Genomic DNA, 25,078 nt, shown 5'->3' on the forward strand with positions numbered 1-25,078 from the left:
CATGTATTGGAGTGAAAAGAGGTATCAAGAAAGAAATGGCTGTACGTGGCAGAGTGAAAAATGTACGATAATTGATTAACAAAAACAAGTGAGAGAAGTTATATGAGTGATATATACTCCCTAGTTTGTTTAAGAGTATCATCCGCTCTTCCTTTGTTTACTAGAGAAGACCAAGAGAATTTTAAATTTTTATAAGATATATTAAATAATTATAAAAATATTTTCTAAAAAATAAAAAGAAAAATGATTTAAATTATGTCATGAATATTTTTCAAAAGAATATATACGTTATAGATTTTAAATTGTATACCTTTAAACAATTATAAAAAAAATATGTTGTTTAAAAAATAAAGATTAAAGTATTTAAATTTTGTAAATTTATAGATAAATTGTTTTTTTCAAAAGAACTTAGTTCTATATAAACAATAAATTTGTGGCTAAAACTAAATATGTATCAATTTTATATATTATCTTTTGGTTGCTTAAAAAAGGATAAATGGAACTTGGGGTCACTTTGGAATTACATATGGAGTCTTATATTTAAAAATAAAATAAATATTTAAATAGATAAAAATTAAAAACAAGATAAATACTTTTTAGATTTTTAAAAATATTTTTTGAAAAAAAATCTCTTTATTTTATTTTTTATTTTTAGCTTAACACGGTAGATTATGTCTAATTAGTATGCAGGCATATCTTGTATCCTAATTAGAGGTGAGTTAAAATCGAATCAATCCAATCAAATTTACTAAAATTGAACTAATTAATTTTTTTTAATAAATCAATTCTTACTTTCAAAATTGAACAAATAAATCGATAACAAATTAATTAATTTGATATAATATTTAATAAAACATTAATCTATTTAATAAAAATTCTTAATGTCCTTTTAATAAATAAAAAAAGACATTAATTCGATTGTGCCCACTGAAAGCAGACTCTAACTGCAATGACCGTCGACACATGTACACGTGGGTCCCGCGGCAGCAGAGCGAAGCCTCCCGCCTCCCGAGAGTGGCACTCCAACTGTTTCTCCAAATTCCTCCGGAAGCCCAACAAACGACGCTGTTGTAGCACCACGTACCGCATTCGTCTTCAGCGTGTGGTCCCCAAGGCGAGTGGGAAAGGGTAATTGGAGCCTGGTCTCGGATCCTGTCCAACGGCTGAGATTGGAAATTGAGCGGCCGGTATGGAGGGCAGTATCGTAGTTGTTTGCTCTCCGGAAGTGCATTCAAGTAAAGGCATCAAATGAACTCGAATTATTCCAACGGTTTCGAGGAGTGACGCGGACTGCGCTTTCGATAAATACCTTCTTGCTTCTTCTCGTTCAGTTGTCCGTTCCTTTCCTCTTGTTGTTGCTTTCCGGAAGCTTCGATCTCGCAATGGCGGCGACGTCGAGTGAAGCGGGGCTGTACGGGATCAAGACGCAGCTGTTGATTCCTGGGGCGAAGGCCGCGGCGGCGGTGAAGTTCTACGGAGACGCTTTCGGTGCGGAGGAGCTTCGGCGGGTGTCGTACCCGAAGCGCAAGCGCAACCTTCCACGCATCATCTCCTCCGAGCTAAAGATCGGTTCCTCTGTTCTGCTCGTCAGCGATCGATTTGACGAAGGGTAAGCAATAATCCCCTTCAATCCCCCTCCCCCCCCCCCTTTTTCTTCCTTTCCTCTGCCATTTGGACGCGAATTAGCGTGTGCCGTCGACAGAGGCGAGGAAGGATCTGCGGCATCCTTCGGCGGGATCGCGATCTGGATCGAAACTGAGGACGTAGATGAGGCGGTAAAGAGGGCGTTAGCTGCCGGTGCGGAGCTCGTTAGCGAAGTGGCGGAGCACCACAATGGCGTCTTCGGGAAGGTGAAGGACCCGTACGACGTTGTCTGGGTCATTGAATCCGTGCCGAAGAACTTCAAACCCAAAAACTGATTTGCCCTAGCCGATTCACTACCTCATCATATGAAATAATAGCAAGCACTTTGGATTTGCTACATCAAGGTTGATGATCAAATCATTTCCTAAATTTTTCGATTCGCCTAAACATTCTTCTTCTGCAAGAGTATATACTTTGTGATTTGGGAAACTCTAATCAGATTGCGGCCATTTTGAGTTGTTCTTCGCTTAAGATCAACCGTTTTGATCTATTGCTATTCTGTTTGGTATTAATATCAGTAACTTAGATTTCATGTGTGCAATTAATACAGGCAAGTTAAGAACCAAGACAAGACAACCCCACAGATTGTGACGGAGCAGCAGATTATCCATGGTTCTAACTCTTTCGATGATTTAGCGATGCATTTTGAATTAGGAGTTTCTATATATATCAGATCACTCGTGTTGTTTTGGGTGATTGAAATAGTCGACCTAATTAACCTTAGATGATGAATTTACTTGATGGAGCATGAAGCTATGTGGAACATCGACCTCATTGATAATCTGTGGCCTCATTAATTGATAATCATCGAGCTTTGGAAATGGATTCGAGGACCCTGGATGTTAATATTGATGTATTTTGGGTTTGTTTCGAAAAAAATTGACAGTAATTATACAATCTACCTTCTAGCTAGGTAGTGAGTGTTATTACCTAATTAAGGACCTCCATCCCATGTGGTAAAAAAGGTGATTCGTTCGTCCCAGCGTCCCCGTCAATCCGTCCCTAGGTTAACACGGAGAAATTAAGGACCTCCACCCAGTACTTGGTGATTCAGGAGTTGGGTAGACTAGATTGATTAGATATTTGACCTTAGGTTGATAAGTCACCTAAATAAACAATTTGTTTGAATAGTCTTAACTCAGTGGTCAGTTTAAGTTATGAAAATAATCTCTTTCAATAGAGGATGAGAGTATGTATAATAAATTCTTCTCCAAAATCCCATATTACTAGGACTTCATATACCAAACTGTCATTTTTAGAATTTTTATAGGTCGATTGAGGTAACTTAAGATTTTTGATAGGTCAACTTAAAAGTATCTCGAATGATTGGATCGATTATTAGATGTGGATTGACATAGGTTTACTATTATAACTTACATAATTATTATTACTATAATAATGATAAAATAGCTTTAATTAAAATAGGAATTTGATACGGTAATACTCTATATATAATCATTTTGACTTAGTTGAAACAATTTAATCAAAATTGGTTCAATTGTGGCTATAGCTCGAGCCGAAACCAGGATTTTATTCGGGGGCTAAATTTAAAATAAATTATCTTTTTTATATGAAAAAATTTATCCATAAAAAATTAATATATCATATTATATAATAAGTCTTTCATATGATAATATTTTAATAAAATATTAATAAATAATTAAAAAAAATAAGATTAAAAGAGTATAAAGAGAATAACGGTATAAGTATCAGAAATATAATAAATCAAGTTTATTCATACTATATTTTACTTTATAAAACTTCTCATTAAATTCATTTATTATGGATTCGACATCTGGACTAGTTAGAAATTATTTAGGCTTTTAAAATTTTGATTAAATTTGAAGTCTTGGATATATAGAAAAGGGCATACTGGGTTATTTAAAAAAATTATAATAGGATTTAAATATTTAAGCTAAATAGTATACCCTATAAGGAGGGGCTAGACTGAGCTAAAGCCCAAGCTAGCCCCTCTTATATGTCCCCTCTAGTTATAGCTACTATAAGTTATAATAATTATAATCATAATTAATACACAGCTATCATCACAACGGCTGTAATAATATTTATATATTTATAGTTTAAGATTTTAGTATTTAGGGGTTGAGTTATAATGAGTTTAAGCTAATAAAAATTTTCCTTTATGGTTCAAGGGTTCATTTTGGGTTACAGTGTTTAAGATTAAAAATTTTAGATACTCACGAGGTATAGTATTTTTTCAGGAGATGTTAATTTAAAAAAAAAAAATTGAATGCATGCGCTTGGATTGAATCCAAGCGCATGTATCACTGTGGATCTAAGTGTCTGGATCACTATGGTGTGCACGAGCGCTCGACGCTTTGTCCGCAGCAATATATACTGTAGACCTTGTTCCTCACTTAGGGCGTTTGAAATTCATTCAGACACATGTAGGATGATGGTATACAATTTTTTTTTCGAGATTAAGTCAATTAGATTTTACCTTTAGGATTCAGGGATTAGGTTATAGTGTTCAAGATAAAAAAAAAATTAAGTGCTCACAAGGTATAATATATGTATTTAGGATATTTTAGATTTAAAATTTAAGGAATTTTTTAATTAAAACAAAGAATCGAGGTGTCTAGATTAAACATAGGCACCTCTATAAAAAAAAACACCCCTTAAAGAAATCTTATACTCGTAAGCATCTAAAATTTTTAATTTTAAATCCTATAAACTAAAAGGGAAGCCTAAATCCTAAAGTGAAAATTTTATTAGCTTAAACCCATTATAACTCAATTTTTAAATCATAATATTTTAAATCCTAAATACATATAATATATCCTGTGAGTATCTAAAATTTTTAATTTTGAATACTATAATTCAATAGGGAAACATGAACCCTAAAGGAAAATATTTTATTAACTCAATACCATTAGACCATCCACTATGCATTGTCATTATGGGTTTACTCAAGAGTGTGGATGAGGAAAGGAAAGGAATCAACTATGGAAAGTTATCTTTGGAGGAAGAGAAAAGAAATGATGAAGAAATCTTTTCCTTTGCACACTTGTTTACCTTGATAGAGGAAGGTGAATACTTATGATGTAATTTTGTAAATCAAAAAGGGTGCATGCGTCATTTTTTTTTTTACATAGTGTAATTTTATGAGTTAAAAAGGCTACATGCGTCATTTTTTTTTGTATATGATGTAATTTTGTGAATGCAAAAGAGGTACATGCGTCATTTATTTTTCATCCGCTGCTTTCCGTCCGATTTTGAGGTGATCGATTTTGGCTCAAAAATTATCCGCGGATGGATTGCGTTACTTTTCCTTCGGAAAATTTTAATGAAGTAAACGACGGAAACTTTTCCACTGTGGAAACTTTTCCTTAATTTTGCTTTCCACTCTCCCAAGTAAACATAGCCTAAGACACTCACCACCTCATTAAAAAGCATGGGGTCCACTGTCACATACTCATTATAACAACATATCTCTTTCACTCACATCCCTTTTAACATTAACACTCATTATTTATGGCTCCATAGCCCACTTACTTATCTTAAAATTATATCATATTAAATAAATATATTTTAAAATATTTAAACTATTATTATTATTAATTTTTAATAATAATCTAACTTGTAAAAAAAATAATTTTATTAATTTTTTAAATAATATTAAAAATTTTACAATTTAAAAAAAAAATTGAGAGAGAGTGTTCAAACCTTTCAACATCCTCTCTCCTCTCTCTTGTGAGAGCATCTCCAATAGAGAATATTTGGAGGGGATATTTCTCCAAATATCCTCCACTCTCAAATATCTTTCATAGTAAGAGATATTTGAGAGGGGATTGGAAATCACCTGACACTAATTAGTGCCAGGTGATTTCCCTTGTGTGGGGTCCACCAAATTGGTGGGCTATTTTTTTTTAATTTAATTAAATTAAAAAATATTAAAACAAACTAACTTATAAAGAAAACGAACGTTGCATAAAAAACAAAATCCAACATTCAAAAACATAAGCATTGGAAAAAAAATCAAAAACAAGAACGTTGAAAAAATAAAAAAAAAATGAACGTTAGAAAAAGAAAACGAACGTTAATCAAGTTCATTTTTTTCAAACGTTGGATAACGATCATTTTTTCTCCTTTATATACATCATTTATTTCATTTATTTTCATCAATTCCACACTATACCACAAATTTAGAGAGAAGTTGATAACAATTCCGATCATTATTCTAAGAATTTGTTCAATTCTTCAAATATCGACGAAAATTCTAGTGAAGAAAGTTCTCAAGTTAGTCATAATATTCTCGAAGACACAATGTGTCCTACAATATCAGATCCCGGTGAAGCGTTATTCATGATGGTAGTGTACAATCAATTTAGAGTGGCTGAGTTGGTGCAAGATTATCATGGGAGTACACAAAGAAGAAGGACAATTAACAGAGACCGTGTAGCTGGACACACTCAACTTGTTAATGATTATTTCTGTGTTGAATCGGTGTATACCGATGATATGTTTCGAAGACAATTCTAATAAGAAAAAAGTTATTTTTGTGCATAGTCACTTATTTGGAAAATCATCCTAGTGGATTTTTTAAATGGAGGGAAGATGTAGTAAGGAGAAAAGGTCTGTCGCCGCTTCAAAAATGCACGACGGATATCCGTCAACTGGCTTATGGAGGTTCCGCCAGCCAATTTGATGAGTACTTGCGAATGGGTGAAACAACTACCCTCGAATACTTATCCAACTTTTGTCAATGCGTGATACAAATATACGGAGGTGAGTACTTGAAAAAACCCAATGCAACTGACATCACTCGTTTGCTTGAAATGCATAAACAAAAGCATGGTTTCCCTGGGATGTTAGGAAGTTTTAATTGCATGTATTGGGCTTGGAAAAATTGTCCGGTTGCGTGGAGGGCACAGTACACACGAGGCGATCATTGCTATCCAACAATTGTGTTTGAGGCAGTCGCATCTGTCATTTGTGGATATGACATGCATTTTTTTAGAGTTGCTGGATCTCGCAATGACATCAATGTGCTTAATGAATCATCTATTTTTAATGACGTATTGAAAGGAAATGCACCGGAAGTTAATTTTATTGTGAACGGTACACAATATACAAAAGGGCATTACCTAACAGATGATATATATCCGGAATGAGCCACTTTCGTCAAGAGTTTTTCCTGCCCTCAGGATCCAAAAAGAATGAAATTTAAGGAAAGACAAGAGGCTACAAGAAAAGATATCGAGCGGGCATTTGGGGTACTCCAAGCTCGTTGGGCAATTATAAGAGGTCTAAGGCAACATTGGTTTATGAATAAATGCAAAGAAATCATATGTACATGCATTATTTTACACAAATATGATTATGGAGGACGAAGGTCATACAATATCGATTTGGGATCGTGAAGAACAAGATACTATCACAACGAATCATGGTTCAACTAGTGAATTTGCTGAATACATTCGAAGAAATTCTGAATTACATGATATTTAGGTGCATCATCAGTTTCGTCATGTTTTGGTTGAACACATTTGGAAACATGTCATCGTGATGAGTAAATAACTAATTTATTATATATGAAATATTTAGTTATTCAATTTTAATTTTGTGAAATATTTTAACTCGTATGTTGTAGTTTCTTTTTTAAAAATGTGTAGCCCGATGTTGTATTATTTTCATTTAAATAAAATATTAATATTAAAACAATTATATTGAATAAATGTCCAAAAAAATTATTTATGAATAAATGATAGATGAAATATATTAAAAATATATATTAATTTTATTTAAATGTAAAATTATATGTAAGTTAATAAAATGGTCATGAGACTCATAAATATTTGATTGGTGAGATATTTGATTGTAAAGTTGAGGATATTTGATGGGTGTGACCCATAAATATTTGGATGATGAGATATTTCATTGTGAGATTTGAGATATTTGAATAATAGGATATTTGAAAAATGATATAGAAGTGGGGACCACAAATATTTAGGAGAAATACTCTCAACCATTGTGGATGTGGGCATTATCCTCTCTCCTCTCTCTTGTTCGTGGATATTATAATACTCATTCACAATAAAAAAAAGGATGTTAAATGAGTATTATAATACTCATTTAATACTCCAATGGAAATGATCTTATAACTCAACTCTTAAATCTTAAAATTTTAAACCTTAAATATATATAATATATCAAAAATATATATATGGCATGAATTCCACTCAGGGTACTTTTTTTTATAGTGATATTAAAGGTGTCAAATGATTTAATGGGGCTCAAAAAGGATCAAGACTATTTGGCTCGTTTAGGTGATGTGTTGAGCCCAGCCGAGTCACAATAACCATCATTGATTGAGCCTGGTAGGAAGTTTTTTTTTTTTTTTTAAAAAAATATGATATAAAATATAAAATAAAATTAAAAAAATATATAAATTAATATATATTATTTTAAAATAACTCATTTTCTAATTTATTTTTTTATATATTTTAAATGTGGGCTAAGCTTGACACAAGCCATATCAACCTTCTTCTACACCATGCTGGGCATGGCCTATGATTTGGGCACGATCCAATTCCAATTGAGCTTGCTAGGCATGGCGCAAACCAAGCTGGATTGAGCTGCCTCAAAGCACGCCCAATCTGAATTTTTTTTTTTTAAAAAAAACACTTAGATAACCTGAGACGGTCTGATAAAATTTTATCGGATGTCAAAATAAATTAAAAAATATTTATGATAGATAATTTAGAAGTTTAATATCCTATGATTATACGTCTTATTAAAAAAAATTACTAATGCACTATAATTAAAGATTAAATTGTGGATGGTTGAATGACAATCTAACATCCGACCGTTGCCACATAGCCCCGATCATCCAACCTGATTTCCAGCTCGAAAAAATTAATTATTAAATCATATCTTAAACTCTCTTTATTAAAATTACGTACGTGGCTATAAAATTAAATAAGATATCTATTTTTTAATTTCCATTTATAAGGATTATTAAAAATTGACGTTTGGTGCAAAAAATTAATAAAGCATTCTGAGTTTCAATTCTATTCAAAATCTTAATATTTATATCCTCATTATAATTTAAGTCAGTCTGATAATATTTATAAATACTTCTCAATCTAACTAGAATAATCAATACTGCAAAACTTCTCTCTCTGTTTTTTTTTTTAAAACTCAGAAAATTTAAACTGGATAAATTTTAGATGAATGAACAATATAATCCACTGTCAACTGCTCAAAAACCTTAAATTTTCACTTCAGCCGGAAAAAGGAACCAAAAACACCATCAAATCATGCTTGTTCGTATCTGAAACCAACAAGAACTTAAACATATTTAAGGTAATGTGTTTTTCATTATTGTTTATGATGTGGCTTAAATTTCTTTTTAATCATGACTTCTAATATTGAAATTCTACCGACTAAATAAACTTATAGGTAAAATTTTTTCCTCTAAATAGTATTTACAGTCAAGAAATATTAAACTTCTGGATCATTCATCATAAGTACTTTCTGATTTAGTCTAATGATCGATAGAAAATTTTTGTGAAACTAGATTGATCATCCTAAACTCAATGTTACCTTACCTGATTAATTATTTTTTTAATAAAAATATAGGCACAAAATCTAATTAACACCCTATTTTAAAATAGACTTGAATTAAACAAACAATGAGACGGCGAATCTAAATGCACTAGATTTGTTATCGTCTCAGCGTGAAATCTTAATTAAGAAAAAGAAACAAAGTCGGATTTTCAATAAGGATTAGGGTGATAATGTCGTATACTCACCTCACCAATAGTAAGCAAAGAGATCTCAAATACCCAATCCTAAGAGGATCACATATTCTATAATAGTAGTACGTAGATCTGGCTCTTAACTAGTTTGTTTGTAATGATATAAAATCATATGCTACAAAAAAAAAAAAAAAAAAAACACACACACACACACAAACCCATTGAACAGAAATATAAAATCCAACACGATGATGATTTTTTTTATGATATACCCTATTAATTCATCAAAGGATTCACCGAGATTTATTTTGGGTTTATACTTGATTAACACACATAACTACATAACTAATTATATTAAGAAATTAAATCCCAATTAAGTGATTTAATACTTGTAGCATAAAGGGGTTTAGATTGTCCCCTCGGATGGGTCTAGTGGCTAGCGCATGAAGTGTTGCCACCATGAGATCTGAGGTTTGAATCTCGGCAAAGCCGAGATAAATACCTCCCTTATGTGCTAGTCACTATTCCAAAGGCTAGTAGCTGACCATGATTTACCTTCTTCGTGTTAGCCCTGAAACAAATTGGCAGGGACGCTAGAGGCGAGCATATTTACCTTTTGCCATCATAAAGAGATTTATATTATTGGATGTCTATTCAATCAGTATATCTATTAGTTTAGTTTATTAACATTGATGGGATGTTAATGAGGGATGAACTTTATGATGAATAATACCTATAGGTTGAGCATGATATATTAAGGAAGAGATGAGATTCATTTTAGAGCATGATGAATCATGTTCTCTTCTTTTGATTCTTCTCCCCCATTAAGAAGGACCTAGGATTGCTGGCTCAATCCTGTGGAAAATTTTCACTGTGTTTACAGGATCTCTGGTGACAAGTAAGAAGCAATAATCCTTACCAATGGATTCATATCAACTTTTCGCTAATTATTATATTGATTTTCTATATTACTTTAAAGATTAATGATAGCTAAATATATTGTAGATGTATCCTTTAGATTATTATTGATGTATCATAATTCTACCAAACTTCTCTATGCCTAAGTTATTATGGGATCAAGAAAAAATAACAAAACAAGAAAAACTAATAAAACAGGATTTTAAAAAACAAAGAGAGAGAAAAATTCAAATTAGGAATGAATCAGATACCATAAATGTCTAATACCATCATTAATTATACTATTTGATTCGGTATCAAGGGTTAGGGAATCCTCAATGAGAAGGGGTTGGTGACGGATCAGAAGTCTTCGAGAAGAATCTCTGTAATAGTTAAAGAGAGTTAGAATGGAGGCTAAAATGAACCTTAGCGCAACTACTCCGATCGTACTTAAGTCAAAATTTGATGATTAGAACATGAAGGAGAAGAAATGTTATATTGTAGTAAAGTAGTAGTCGAAATTGTGAGAGTATACATGTGTCCGTGGGAGCAAGTTTTTTTTTAATACCCTTACCCTAGTGAAGGAAGTGGAGCCCATGTCCTTCCTTTCTCCGCGTCCGAGTCAAGGGGGTCCCATATCGTCCCCACGGTGCATGCCCACATAACCACTTTTAGGTTGAGGGGATATATCACCTACACACGTTCTCCACATTCTATGTACTCCATGTCCTTGGTTGACCCATCCTCGCTCCTTACACAACTATCGAGTGATATTGGTATCAGAATCGGGAGTTGAACAACAAGTGGTAGTGGTCCTTAAGTCGGGAGTTGAGAATTGAGTGGTAGTGGTCCTAAAGTCGGGAGTGATCGAGTACTACGAGGTTGGCCTTCTGCTGAGCTGGGTGTCGAGGTCAGATCGCCTATCGAGCTGGGTGTTGAGGTTAGATCACATTCGGGCTTGGCTTGGCCCTTCTCTTGACTAAGAGCATCCACATTGGCGTTAATGCTTGGAACATTAATGCCAATATGGATGCTTTTAGTAGCACTATAGTATTAACGTGTTCAAGGAATGAATACGTTAATGTCTATCGATTAAAAAAAAAATAATATATTGACATTAACGTGTTCGTATTAATACCAATATGGATTCTCTAAGTGGGGTGTGATCTTGCTTTTGACTTACAATTTAGTTGTACATTTAACCGTGCCACATGGGGTTGACTATCTATCACATCACTATTTATAGAGACACATGTTGTACCGCCCTAAGGGTGTGTTTGGTTCAAGTCATCATGTATAACCTTGGTTATGTGATTACGAGGTGATCCTGTTCGAACCAAGAGTCAACGAACGCTGGGGATGCGGCGCTCCCTGCTGGATCCTCGAGTGCTCCGGTGAACCTGCAGCAAAACCGAGCCGGGAGGGGTGTCCCGGCGACGGCCCTCCGACGCTCAAGTCAGGTAAGCTACGATGAACAAAGTGGCTTCCAAAATCTCAGAATACGTACCTCACCGGCGAAACCTGAGGTTCTTTATATAGAGCTATGAAGGGTCTGGGCACGCGTACCTAGGTGCATACGTGTCTTCTGTCCTTTCCTAGGTATGCGGCTGTCAGAAAACTTACCTGACTCATATCGCTACAGTCAAAGCATGCCCTCGATGGGACAGCAGAATCCTCTGTCACAAGATTTGGAGCATGACACACACGTGAAACCTACCGGTTGTCAGAGGAGAAATCCTCGGGTCCTTTTCCTTGCTCCAAATTTGTCGTCCGAGCGGACAGCTCCCTCAACATCCGACCGGACATACGCAGTGGTTTACCTGTGCTTTGTGGAGACTAATAAACAGGGGCGCTTTATGACTGTGGCCGGTCAAAAGGTCAGCTCGGTCCGTGACCTTTTTAACTGAGCGTCGGAACCCTGATTTGACAGGGTCTTCCAACCATAAGTGCGAGCCGGCCGGACCCATCCGGGTATTCGATTCCATCGGCCGACCGGCAGTCCGGTCGGGCCGGCCGTCTACGATCGTCCGTCCGGTCGGACCACACTCTCCTCGGATGGGCGGCTGCTCCGGTGACTTTCACTTGGCGTTGACTTTGCAAGAAGGGGGGGCCCGCTCTTACTACCGGATCACGAGGTAATCACATAACCAAGGTTATAGAGAATAAAACATAACCAAATGTTGTTTGGTTCAACTTAGGTAATGCACCAAAAACTTGTTTGTTTGAAGGTTTTAATGAATACCCTAATTTAATATTTTACCGTATTACCCTCAGTTACAAAACCAACTATACATAATATTATTATTATTATTTTTTATTTTTTTACTTTTCTTTTTCCTTGTATATTTTTTTTACTTTTTTATGTGTTTTTTTATTTTTTAATGTTTTTATATTTTTATATTATTTATATTTATATTTTTTAATTTTTTTACATTTTTAAAATTTTAATTTTTATTTATTTATTTTATTTTTATTTATTTTATTTTTATTTATTTTATTTTTAAATTTTTTTTTATTTTTTAAAATTTTTAAATTTTTATAAATTTTTTTAAAATTTTGTAAAATTTTTTAACATTTTTAAAATTTTTATTTTTTATTTTTATTTTTTTAAATTATTTATTTTTTTAAAAAATAAATTTTTAAATTTTTTAAAACATTTTTTTATTTTTTTTATATTTTTTAATATTTTTTTACATTTTTTCTCTTTTTTTCATGTTTTTTCTTATTGGAGGGTATTTTTGGTAAAAAAAATTCGTTAACCCCGGAATCAACACAAACCTTAGTTTTATGAGATTTTCCGATTTCGGGCTGCATGATCCTTTTGCTGATGTGTCGGCCATGGAATATTACTTGGGAATCATCGAATACCTAAACCAAACAAGGTTTTTGTTGATAACCTTGGATGAATAATCAAGGTTATCAAGAATAACCCCGAACCAAACACACCCTAATAGTTATTGGATAGTCCTACGACTAGCTCTGTTGGTAAGTGTATAAGATAACAATAAATCTTGTTGATCAGAATCTGACTAATTAAAAATGAATTGTAATATATGTATGTGATTAATGTATAAATATGATATTATTAAAATATCCTTAATAATAACTTATAAAATATATTATGGTTGCACGACTCATAAAATAATGACTGTAGTGGTGTTGGAAAGGGGGTGGGTCAAAATTCGACAAATAAATTTTATCACCTTTTTAGGCTCCTATCCATATACTTATTAAATTTGTACTGAACTTTCTCTTAATGGAGTGGAACACTCACGAGAGGCTCGTTAACATGACTGTTAACGGTACCATGTTTTCTAATAGGTTATCGGATCCTGGCTTTGCGTGTGAGTAGTCTTGCCCCAACATGCGGCACTGAATAAAGATCATCTCCCTCAGTGTCAGTTTACATATATATTTTTCAATCAAAATTATTGTCGTAGTTTGTCCCATTCAATGCAGAAATGGATTCCAGCTCAACCAATGGTGAAAAAAACTAACAAGACAACTTCAAATTTCCACTAAAATATGTTTCTGACTTCCAGCCGAAACAGATACAACCAAAGATCATACGAACACGGGACAGCCAAAAGTTTTGACGACAAGCAACTTGATTAATTTATATAAAAAAAAATGTATTATTTTCTTCATCAACCTACCAGATTTTCCTGTTTCTTGAGTTCTTCATCAGCTCTAATGGAGTTAGTTCCACACATATATATTGCTTGGTAGGTAGATATGTACAAAATGCATCTGTATCCTAAGCAGTCATACACATGATTCAATCTTCTTTGGCGCTTCCGGTTCACTCGGCTCGAAGAGCTCCGGAGGAGAATGGTGCCTCCTGGCTCTGCGGGAACCCGGTCTGAACGACATACCGAAGGTCGTCTTCCCAGAGATTGGCAAGCTGCAAACAAGTTCAACAAGTTTGGGGTCAGTCAGGTTATTCTCGACACTCTTGAATTTGTGTCGAAAGTGATGCATTATCATTACATGATCGATAGGAGGTAGTTGCAAGCTCGAAAACATCGAGTCCGGCGGGTTCTCAGCAAGCTTCAGAGGCAGCTGAGCAAGTGAGAAAGCTGAGGTCGCCATGTCTAATGGAAAGAGGACTTGCTGTGGCAATGGCACATGAACTTGATGCATCTATAAACCACAAGACCATTCAAACACAATGAACATATCGAATGTAGCAATTGAGCGAGCGAAAAGGATGAAACGGGAGTTACTTCTTTCGAGAGAAGAGTCTCCGTGTCGAACTCGAGCTGGGGATCCAAGGTGGCCAGCTTCATGGACAAGAACTGAAACCAGAATGAACACAATTTTAAACAGGAAGTAGTCTAGTTTTGCTGAAAGAAATTGGGCTCTCTTTCGGAGTTCTACCTCGACTTGCCGCTGCAAGGACTGCACATAGTTGATTATCTCATCGAGCATAACAGCCTTTCCTGTGACCTTCAATTCAAAGGCACAAGAACAATTTATATGTCTAAAATGTCAAAGAACCAAAATGAAGAAAGACTATGAATGATGAAATTATAGCAATTGAAAAAATAATACAATGTGTTGATTATAAAGAAGTTTTACTCCAATAGGAATTTTTGTATGTGACTGAAGTTTGAGGCAATAACAAATTTGTGATGGCCACAAATTTCATTTATCTTCTTTGTCTATCCTCGACCTTCTATTATTGTGCTAGAATTTCTTATTATTATTTTTTTCTTAACATGAAAAATATTGGAAATGTTAGCAAAATTCTACCTTGTTGCAGCCTGGCACAAGATCTTGCAGTAGTTTCATCCTCTCGCTGATCTTCTCTCTTCTGACCTGGTGAAGAAGAAGAAGACAATGGCGGAATCAGGATTAAGAAAGCACTATGGCGCAGCATGCAAGATGAGTTCTCTGCTTACCCTCTCGGCGAGGCTATGGCTATCGGTGGCTTGCCCTCTTCTTGCCCTGACATGGATGTAGTCCTTGGGCGGCTCCGGCGGCTTGGCATTGCCGTCGTCGCTGCTGTTCTGCTCGGTCTTGGGTTTGACGGGCGCATCCTTGTCGGCGCCGCCGGCTTCCGCTGCTTTGCATCTCTTTGAGTCAGAGTTTTCCTCCTGCGGAAGGGGAATGAGTTCGCACAATTTCGATGCGTCGATGAAAGATTCGATTTTGGGGCTTGCCTCGGGAGGATCCATGGCGGAGGAAGATGACGGCGCCGCCGCTTTTCCTTTGCCCTTCGGAGCCGCTTTCCGCTTCCGCGCATTGTGTTCGGCGACGACCGCCGTTAACTTCTCCGACGCCGACGAAGCCTCCGGCGACGACGACGACCCTGCCATCATCGCGTAGGATGCTGCTACCTCCTTCGCCAGAGACTGTCTGCTGGAGACCCTCGAGAGCTGGCCGGCCTCGGCGGCGCCGAAACAGGAGAACCGCGCCGCTCTCTCTGCGAACCCCTGGTCGGCCAAGAACGGCGCGGCCGCCACTTGGTTCACGAGCATGCGCTGCCGCTGGTGATCCGCCCCGGCGAGATTGAGCTTCGGGGGAGAACTGAGCGGCGTGCTGTAGTAGGAAGCGTGCGCGCTGTGGCACCGAGAGGAAGGGGAGACGTTCCCGGAGTTGCAGATGCTGCCGAGCCGTCCGATGAGCTCGCGAATGACCACGCTGTCGTTGCCGTCCGGAGCGTTGGACGACGGCGACGAGACGAGGGAGCTGAGCGCCGACTCGAGCTGCTGCGCGTGGGCCTCCTGGCCGTGCACAGGCTGCTCCCACCCGAAGCCGACGAAGGAATGCGGCAGATGCTCATCTCCGGCGAAGGCGCTCACCTCCGGCAGAAGCCCCGCGTGCGCCGACTTCCAGCCGCCACCGAAAAATCGCTCCTTTTCCATTCCCGACACGAAAAACCGCCGCGAGAAGCAGGCAAAAGGGGAAAAGGCGATGTTTTTAAGCTCGGAAAGACGACGACGACGACGACGACGGAGAAGAAGAAGAATAAGAATAAGAATGGAGAAGGAGGCGGCAGAAGAAGGAAAAGAGCAGAAGAGAAGAAAGCGGGGAGAAAGGCATTGCAGTTGACCTCGGAGCATATATAGAGGAAGGGAGGTGAGATAGAGTCACCGCAAGAGGCGGTGAGAGGATGCCGGGCTTTGGACGCCAGCGGCGAGGCGGAGGAGGCGTATGTGCCCCTCCACCAGCGGTAACCTTTTATGGGGATTAGCTCAGCTTCGGGTAAAGAGAGGAGGAAGAAGACGAAGAACAGAGTAAAAATAAATAAAATTATTATTTTGACATATTAAAATAAAAAAATACATATATTATTCTTAAAAGGGTGTCACTCACTTAAAGGTACTAATTAAAACAATGACTTTTCAAACTTAAGATGTGACATTTCTAAATCTTAATTAATGATCTTTTATTACTTCTATTTATTAATATAATTATACTGCTGATTGACTGACTGAGGATTAGATGAATTTTTTTCTATTAGAAATTGATTTTATTTTATTATAATAAATATGTGTCCTCTAATTAGTCCTTACCCCCAACGGGCATATGAAGGCTTATGCCTTAGAGTTCATCACATCTTCCTAGAAAGGGTGCTCTTATTTCCAATGAGATAAATGATGCATCAAATAATAAAAATATTAAAATTTAAATTTCAAACGAGATGAACCTTTTAGATATGTTTTGAGCGTGGATAAGTTATATTCTGAATTTACTAATGAGAAAATATTTGAATACCAATGCACAAAAGTTTAGGGTACACTTCCACCTAAGTGATCACTTTTTTTTTAAGCTCTCCATCTTTAGGAGCTATGAACACATTTTTATATTTTATGGCTATGGCTATGGCTATATGTCCTTAATTGTTTTGATTGGACACCATTCAAAATGAAAAGAAAAGAGACTCATTCTTTCAATAATCAAACTAAAGAGCACATTTAAAATTATAAAATTCTCATAAGACATGCTTAACTTTTAGATTTTTTTAAAAAATAACGTATTTATTTTTCATTTTATACCTCGCATTCAAAAAGCATATCACTGTGATACTAGATTTCAAAGAATAATATCATTGTAATATTATATTTTAAAAATCAACACCATAGTGATGTTAATTTTAGGATTTATGTAACATTATGGTGATGTTAATTTTTTAAATTCAACATCACAGTGATATTATTCTTTGAATTCAACACTACAGTGATTGACGGGAGGGATAAAATAGAAAATAAGTAGGGCCTTCGAGAAATTTAAAAGTTAGGTGCACTTTTTGACAACTTTAAATATACCCTTTCATCTATTATCATTCAATAATTATAGTGTTTTAATCAAATGAATTTAGATTATACTTTATTCATATTTTTTTTTATCAATAGTCTGCCCGTCTAATTAGTACAGGTAAACGGCCTTTTCTCTAATTTACCTAATTTATCTATAAAGTAAATCCAACATGGTCAAAGAAATAGGTGGATATAGAGATTTAGGTATGCACAATTATTTTATTTAGTGATATAATTAAGAGTAGGATGAATAGGGATTAAAGAAGATATTTTCTTTCATAAAAAGGAGGTTAAAGCATGCCTCTGTTATGGGCTAATCAATCATTGCGTTTATCTTTTATAAATTAGGGTTGATGGAGTTCACTCTCATTTAACCCTAGGAGATTCCATATCGACCTTTTAATATCTAACTTTATAGCTATCATATTTTTAGTCGTTTAGGAGTGGTTTAATCACCATAATAATGATCTAAAATCATTTCTATCTTTACCAAGAGAATAATAATTTGTCACTCTTCACATACCAAACAATATTCCTCTTGATTTGATCTCTATCTTCTAATGAGATCGACAACCGTCAATGTGTACGCAATCATTAACAAAGAGGGAGCCAAATAAGTTTCAAGGTGGCTAGTCTTATTATATAATGGATCATTGAGATCACAACAATTAACTCGAGTTTAATAATAATAACAATAGAAATTATTAGGTAAGCACTATCTTAGAAAGTCCAATGTGAATCTTGATTTGCCCCCACAATTTACTTTTGATTCTTTAAGAAATTATTGAAGCAAGATGTTCGATTGCTCATTGTCAAAAAGTGGTGACTAAGTTGGAGTTTACTTTGACTACATCAAGTGTAAGAGTCTAATGATTATAGGGTAATACTATCGCATCCATCCATATCTAATGAATTATTATACTTTTCCGTTATAAGTGTTGTGTAGTAATAAAATATTTAGAGATACAAATAAAAGGACTAGAGTTCAAATTAGATCGTCTATCTCCAAGATTAGTTGGACAAAATCTAAACACATGGATTTTAAAAAAATTATTTTGGATTCTCTTTTGATGTTCTGCCTAGCTGATTCATATGAGAAAAAAAAGCATTTCAATCAAAAGAGTCCACCAAATGCAAAAGTATATCCACAATTTGTTTTTTGAATTTCTTGTTTGGTAAATATAGATGGAGGGAATGATTTCTTTCACAAGTAATTGTGATTCACATGAGAGAAATCATGCAATGACCTAATGAACAATCCTACTTGACTTGACTTGACTTGAGTTGACTCAAACTCAAATAATTTATTTTGGTTAAAAAAATATGGCCCAATGAGCAATCCCACTTGACTTGGATTTGACTCCTTAAACTCACACCATTTATTTTGGTCAACAAAGTGATGGATATTGAGTTTGTAGGACAAGGACAATGGTTTGGCATCGAAGTCATGGCAATGAATGGTGGTGTTAATATCTAAAGAGCGCCATGAAGGGTTTGCGAGGGCAACAACACTTGGCCTTAGAAGGGCAATAGCTAGCTATTATCAATCTCATTAATGCCAACTTTTGTAGATGTCATTTAGGTGATTATATTGCCCATGTAATGCATGAGTGGCTCATGTCTATTGATCTTATGGGATCCACACGCCACCGACTTGTTATCGAATATCGAAGAAGGTTAAGCATTAGAATGAAATTCTCGATGTCAAGAGATGGATCTTTTATATATAAGAACCAAAAGAAAGTAGATTGACTAGATGTGTCGTCCATTGTGTTGAAATAGTGATATATGTTTAGTCCCACATTGAAAAGAATGAAGATGTTTTATAGACTTATTAAAGGATGTGCATCAAGTGTGTTATATTTAATTGGTGACCTTGGTAACCAAGTGGAGCATATTTATATATATATGTCAAAGATGGGCACTTGGGCACTCGTGGCACGTGGGCACACAGATATTAAATTTGGAATGAATTTAATTTTGAATTTTTGGTTAACAGATGTGACAGTTAACGTGTCCGCTCATGAATAGGTGTCTCCACAACCTTTCTCAAAGGTTGCATTGTTCACTACAAATACATCCTTTTAACATCTTCTCGGTAATCACTTTTTATTCTCTAGTTTGTCTTGGGAGAATCTATAGAATTGTTGTCTATAGAATCGTTTTGAGTATCCTGGAGGGAATTTGTCACTAAAACCCGGCAGCAACATAGTGGGGGCAAAATTTCCTTAAGGAAAGTGATTCACGCTCAAAACAAGGTTCCATCTTCGTACTGATTCCAACAATCTTAAGGAAAGTGATTCACGCTCAAAACAAGGTTCCATCTTCGTACTGCTTCCAACAATCTTAAGGAAATTTTGATCCATTTTACAATGGAAGCCACTGGTTCAAAGTCTGTTTTCGATGCATTCAAATTGGACCGGTTCGATGGGACAAACTTCACCCGCTGGAAGGACAAATTATTCTTCCTCCTCACTGAATTGGGCGCCGCATATCTACTGCTGCATGATCTGCCTCCGATTCCTGCACCAACTGATAAGGATATTGATGAGATCAGAGCAACTCGAAAGAAGCGGGAAGAGGATGAAGTTCGATGCAGAGGATACATCCTGAATGCCTTAACTGATAGATTATATGATCTCTTTCGTTCAATCAAATCTCCACAAGAAATCTGGAATACCTTAGAGAACAAATATACATCTGAAAAACAAGGTACGGACAGATTTCTAAGTATGAAGTTTTTTGAATTTCGTATGATTGATAATAAGTCCATCATGGATCAAGTCGATGAACTACTTGTCCTAGTTTCTAGACTCAAAGATCTGAAAATAGAAGTGTCTGATCCATTGCAAGTGGCTGCTGTAATTGCAAAATTGCCAACCACTTGGAATGGCTACAGAAAGAAATTGTTACACACTTCTGAGGATTTCACCATAGACCAACTCATAAAGCATATTCGAATTGAGGAAGAAACTCGAATTCGTGAAAATAAATTTTCTTGTGAGTCTGGTTCTAAGGTTAATAATCTTGAGTCTAAGAAAACAAAATATTCTGGAAAGAAAAGAAAGTTTGCTGAAACTTCGCCTGAAACCTTTGCTAACAAAAAGAAAACCAAGACTTGTTACTTCTGTGGAAAGAAAGGCCACTACAAAAATGAATGCAGGTTTTTCAAGAGACTAAAGGTGGAAGGAAATGTTGGACAAAAAACTGTGAGTGTTTTTGAACGTCCACCAAGTCCTGATATCGTTGCTATGATTGCTGATCTTAAAATCGGCATGATAACTGAATGCAACATGGCAACAAGTGAAAAATCTGCTGATTGGTGGTTTGACTCTGGCGCTTCAGTTCATGTTTGCAATGAAAGAAATTTATTCAAAAATTATGAACTTGCGGCAAAGGAAGAAAAAGTCTTGATGGGAAATCATGATACGGCCATAGTGCTTGGAAAAGGAACCATTGAGATGCAGTTTACTTCTGGAAAGAAGATGATCTTGACGAATGTACTGCATGTTCCTGATGTAAGGAAGAATCTGATTTCTGCCAGTTTGTTATGCAAGAGGGGACTGAAGGCTGTCATAGAAGCAGAGAAACTTATAATTTCTAAGAATGGTGTATTTGTAGGACAAGGATACTCTTGTGATGGAATGTTTAAATTAAGTATCAATAAAGATAATAATTCTGCTTATATGATTGTGTCTCAATTTAATTTATGGCATGCTCGCTTATCTCATGTTAATTTTAGTTCAATTAAATTTATGTCAAGACATAATTTAATTTCATGTCCAAATGAAAAATTTGAAAATTGTGAGATTTGCATACAAGCGAAATGACTAGAAAACCTTTTCCAAAAAATGAAAGGACAACCAAATTACTTGAACTAATACATTCTGATATATGTGAATTGAATGGTCACTTAACTAGAGGTGGAAAAAGATATTTTATTACTTTTATAGATGATCATTCTAGATTCACGCAAGTTTATTTAATGACAACAAAAGATCAAGCATTTGATATGTTTAAGAACTATAAGGTTTTGGTTGAAAATCAATTGGAAAAGAAAATTAAGATCCTACGAAGTGATCGAGGTGGTGAATATTTTCCAATCGAATTTTCGAATTTTTGTGAAGATAATGGCATAATCCACCAAACTAGTGCACCCTACACCCCATAACAGAATGGTTTGGCTGAAAGAAAAAATAGAACACTGGTAGATATGATCAATGCTATGCTGATACATGCTAAACTACCAACAAATCTATGGGGAGAGGCATTACTAACAGCCTGTTATGTGCACAATCGAATTCCGTCTAAGAAAACTAAAACTTCTCCATATAAAGTATGGAAAGGAAGGAAGCCAAATCTAAGTTATTTGAAAGTGTGGGGGTGTATAGCTTATTATAGAGTTCCTGATCCTAAGAGGACCAAGTTAGGACCTAGAGCTCTTAAGAGTATTTTCGGGGGATATGCTGAAAATTCAAAAGCATACAGGTTGTTGGATGCAGATTCTAATACTATTATAGAATCTAGAGATGTTGAATTTTTAGAAACAAGTTTTCTAAAAGATTCAAAAGGTGTTCCACAATCAAATGAAGAAATCCCTGAAAATACAACACAAAGCACTATTATGAATTCTGGTTCAACTAAGAAACGAAAACCAGTAGAACCTCCTAATGAACCAAGGAGGAGTCAGAGAGCAAGAAAGGAAAAATATTTTGGTAATGATTTTATAAATTCACAATCATTAATGTTTTTGGTCGAAGGAAGTAGAGATGAGGTGTTGGGTAAAATACCTATTGTTTTGCATTTAGAAGATGATCCAAAAACATATAGTGAAGCAATGACTTCAAGAGATTCCAGTTTCTGGAAGGAAGCACTAAACGATGAAATGGATTCACTTCTAGCAAATGGAACATGGGTGTTAGTTGATCCACCTTCTAAATTAAAACCTATTGGTTGTAAATGGGTGTTTAGGAGAAAATACAACACTGATGGTTCTCTACTAACCTTCAAGGCAAGGCTTACGGCCAAAGGCTTTAGGCAAAAGGAAGTTGTTGATTACTTCGACACATATGCTCCTGTAGCAAGAATTACTTCAATAAGAGTTTTGTTTGCTTTAGCATCAATCTACAATTTACATATTCATCAAATGGACGTTAAAACAGCATTTTTAAATGGTGAACTTGATGAAGAAATTTACATGGAACAACCAGAAGGTTTTGAACTTCCTGGTCATGAAAAGAAAGTCTGCAAATTGGTTAAATCCTTGTATGGACTGAAGCAAGCCCCTAAACAGTGGCATGAAAAATTCGACAAAGTGATTTTATCACATGGCTTTAGACATAATGGAGCAGACAAATGTATCTATTCTAAGTTTACAAAATTTGCTGGAATAATTATATGTCTTTATGTTGATGATATGTTAATTATAGGAACAAATATGCAAGGAGTAAATGAAACTAAATCTTATTTATCTTCTCAGTTTAAGATGAAAGATTTAGGAGAAGTTGATACAATTTTAGGAATAAAAGTGACGAAACATAGTGGGGGTTTTGCCTTGAGTCAATCTCACTATATAGATAAAGTTCTTTCTAAGTTCACTCATCTAGGAATAAAAGAAGCCAACACCCCATTTGATGTTTCGAATAAATTGGTAGATAATTCGGGTAGATCAATTAGTCAATTAGACTATGCAAGTGCTATTGGCAGTTTAATGTATGCCATGCATTGTACAAGACCCGACATTGCCTTTTCTATTTGCAAGCTTTCAAGGTATACACATAATCCTAGCACCGAACATTGGAGAGCAGTTGGAAGAGTTCTTGGATATTTAAAGAAAACCAAGTCTCATTCCTTATTCTATAATAAGTTCCCATCGGTGCTAGAAGGTTATACAGATGCTAGTTGGATAACTAGTATCACTGATAATAAATCGACATCTGGTTGGATTTTCACTTTAGGTGGAGGAGCTGTTTCATGGGCTTCCAAGAAACAGACATGCATTACTCATTTTACAATGGAATCAGAATTCATTGCTTTGGCAGCGGCAAGCAAAGAAGCTGAATGGCTAAGAAACATGTTGACAGACATAGAGTTGTGGCCACAACCAATGCCAGCGATTTCTTTGCACTGTGATAGTCAAGCAACTATGTCTAGAGCATTTAGCAAGATTTACAATGGTAAATCAAGACATATTGCCCTGAAACATGAATATATTAGACAACTAATTTCTGATGGTATTATAACAGTTGTCTATGTTAGGTCTAGTAAGAACCTAGCCGACCCATTAACAAAAGGACTCTCGAGAGATATGATAAAAAGCACTACAAGTGCAATGGGTCTAAAACCATTCTGATTTGTCAGTAATAATGGGAACCTTACCTTTCTTATTGCACAGCAATCTTAAAGGTTTAACAGGTAACAACAAATTATTAATGACATGTAGCAAGTACTAGAATCAATGAAGTACTTATGGAAAAGAGGCTGAATATAAAATATTCTTAATGAAGATGTATGTTGGTCATAAACAATAAATCTCAAACGAGATTTTAAAGGTCTTCACCTATGCAAACACAAGAAGTGGTGCCGCTTCTATCAAAGGTTTGAGAATAAAACCTTTGTAAGTGTTTGTGAATCCAGGGTAGCACAAGGCCATAATATGGTGCTAAAGCTCACGGTGGACATATTAGAGAAATCAAAAGTTCTATGTGTATGATATTTCCAATCTTATCATATAGAAATTATGGTTTAAGTTCATTAACTACCATATATTTCGATGAGATTTTGAAATATTTATACTAATAGCAGGTTTAAGTTGAAAGACACCTGCTAGATACATATAACTTTGCAGTTGATTACAAATATCACTAAGTGGGGGATTGTTGAAATAGTGATATATGTTTAGTCCCACATTGAAAAGAATGAAGATGTTTTATAGACTTATTAAAGGATGTGCATCAAGTGTGTTGTATTTAATTGGTGACCTTGGTAACCAAGTGGAGCATATTTATATATATATGTCAACGATGGGCACTTGGGCACTCGGGGCACGTGGGCACACAAATATTAAATTTGGAATGAATTTAATTTTGAATTTTTGGTTAACAGATGTGACAGTTAACGTGTCCGCTCATGAATAGGTGTCTCCACAACCTTTCTCAAAGGTTGAATTGTTCACTACAAATACATCCTTTTAACATCTTCTCGGTAATCACTTTTTATTCTCTAGTTTGTCTTGGGAGAATCTATAGAATTGCTGTCTATAGAATCTACGTTGTTTTGAGTATCCTGGAGGGAATTTGTCACTAAAACCCGGCAGCAACATAGTGGGGGCAAAATTTCCTTAAGGAAAGTGATTCACGCTCAAAACAAGGTTTCATCTTCGTATTGCTTCTAACAATCTTAAGGAAAGTGATTCACGCTCAAAACAAGGTTCCATCTTCGTACTGCTTCCAACACATTGCTCGTGTTCTCTAATGTGTTGAGCACAATTAGCTAACATTTGATTGATTAGAGTGGAGCTATTTGGGTTTTCATGTACGAAGACAAATT

The 25,078-nt window shown here is 35.4% G+C and overlaps 2 protein-coding genes across 2 annotated transcripts; one reads left to right on the forward strand and one right to left on the reverse strand.

Moving 5' to 3' along the window:
• Window positions 1-1,322: 1,322 nt before the first annotated feature.
• LOC121983193 (uncharacterized protein At5g48480-like) lies at window positions 1,323-2,115 on the forward strand. Its single transcript, XM_042536149.1, has 2 exons — window positions 1,323-1,609; window positions 1,703-2,115. The coding sequence occupies exons 1-2, from the start codon at window positions 1,383-1,385 to the stop codon at window positions 1,917-1,919; spliced, it is 444 nt and encodes a 147-aa protein (XP_042392083.1). The 5' UTR covers window positions 1,323-1,382; the 3' UTR covers window positions 1,920-2,115.
• An 11,604-nt stretch (window positions 2,116-13,719) lies between these two features.
• On the reverse strand, window positions 13,720-16,494 carry LOC121981571 (transcription factor bHLH78-like). Its single transcript, XM_042534164.1, has 7 exons — window positions 15,431-16,494; window positions 15,170-15,364; window positions 15,021-15,086; window positions 14,646-14,714; window positions 14,492-14,563; window positions 14,256-14,408; window positions 13,720-14,169 (listed from the first exon to the last, which is right to left on the reverse strand). Exons 1-7 carry the CDS (start codon window positions 16,331-16,333, stop codon window positions 14,068-14,070), a joined length of 1,560 nt encoding a protein of 519 aa, XP_042390098.1. The 5' UTR covers window positions 16,334-16,494; the 3' UTR covers window positions 13,720-14,067.
• Window positions 16,495-25,078: the final 8,584 nt, after the last annotated feature.

This window comes from Zingiber officinale, chromosome 5A (assembly GCF_018446385.1).
Source record: "Zingiber officinale cultivar Zhangliang chromosome 5A, Zo_v1.1, whole genome shotgun sequence".
Classification (NCBI taxonomy): Eukaryota; Viridiplantae; Streptophyta; class Magnoliopsida; order Zingiberales; family Zingiberaceae; genus Zingiber; species Zingiber officinale.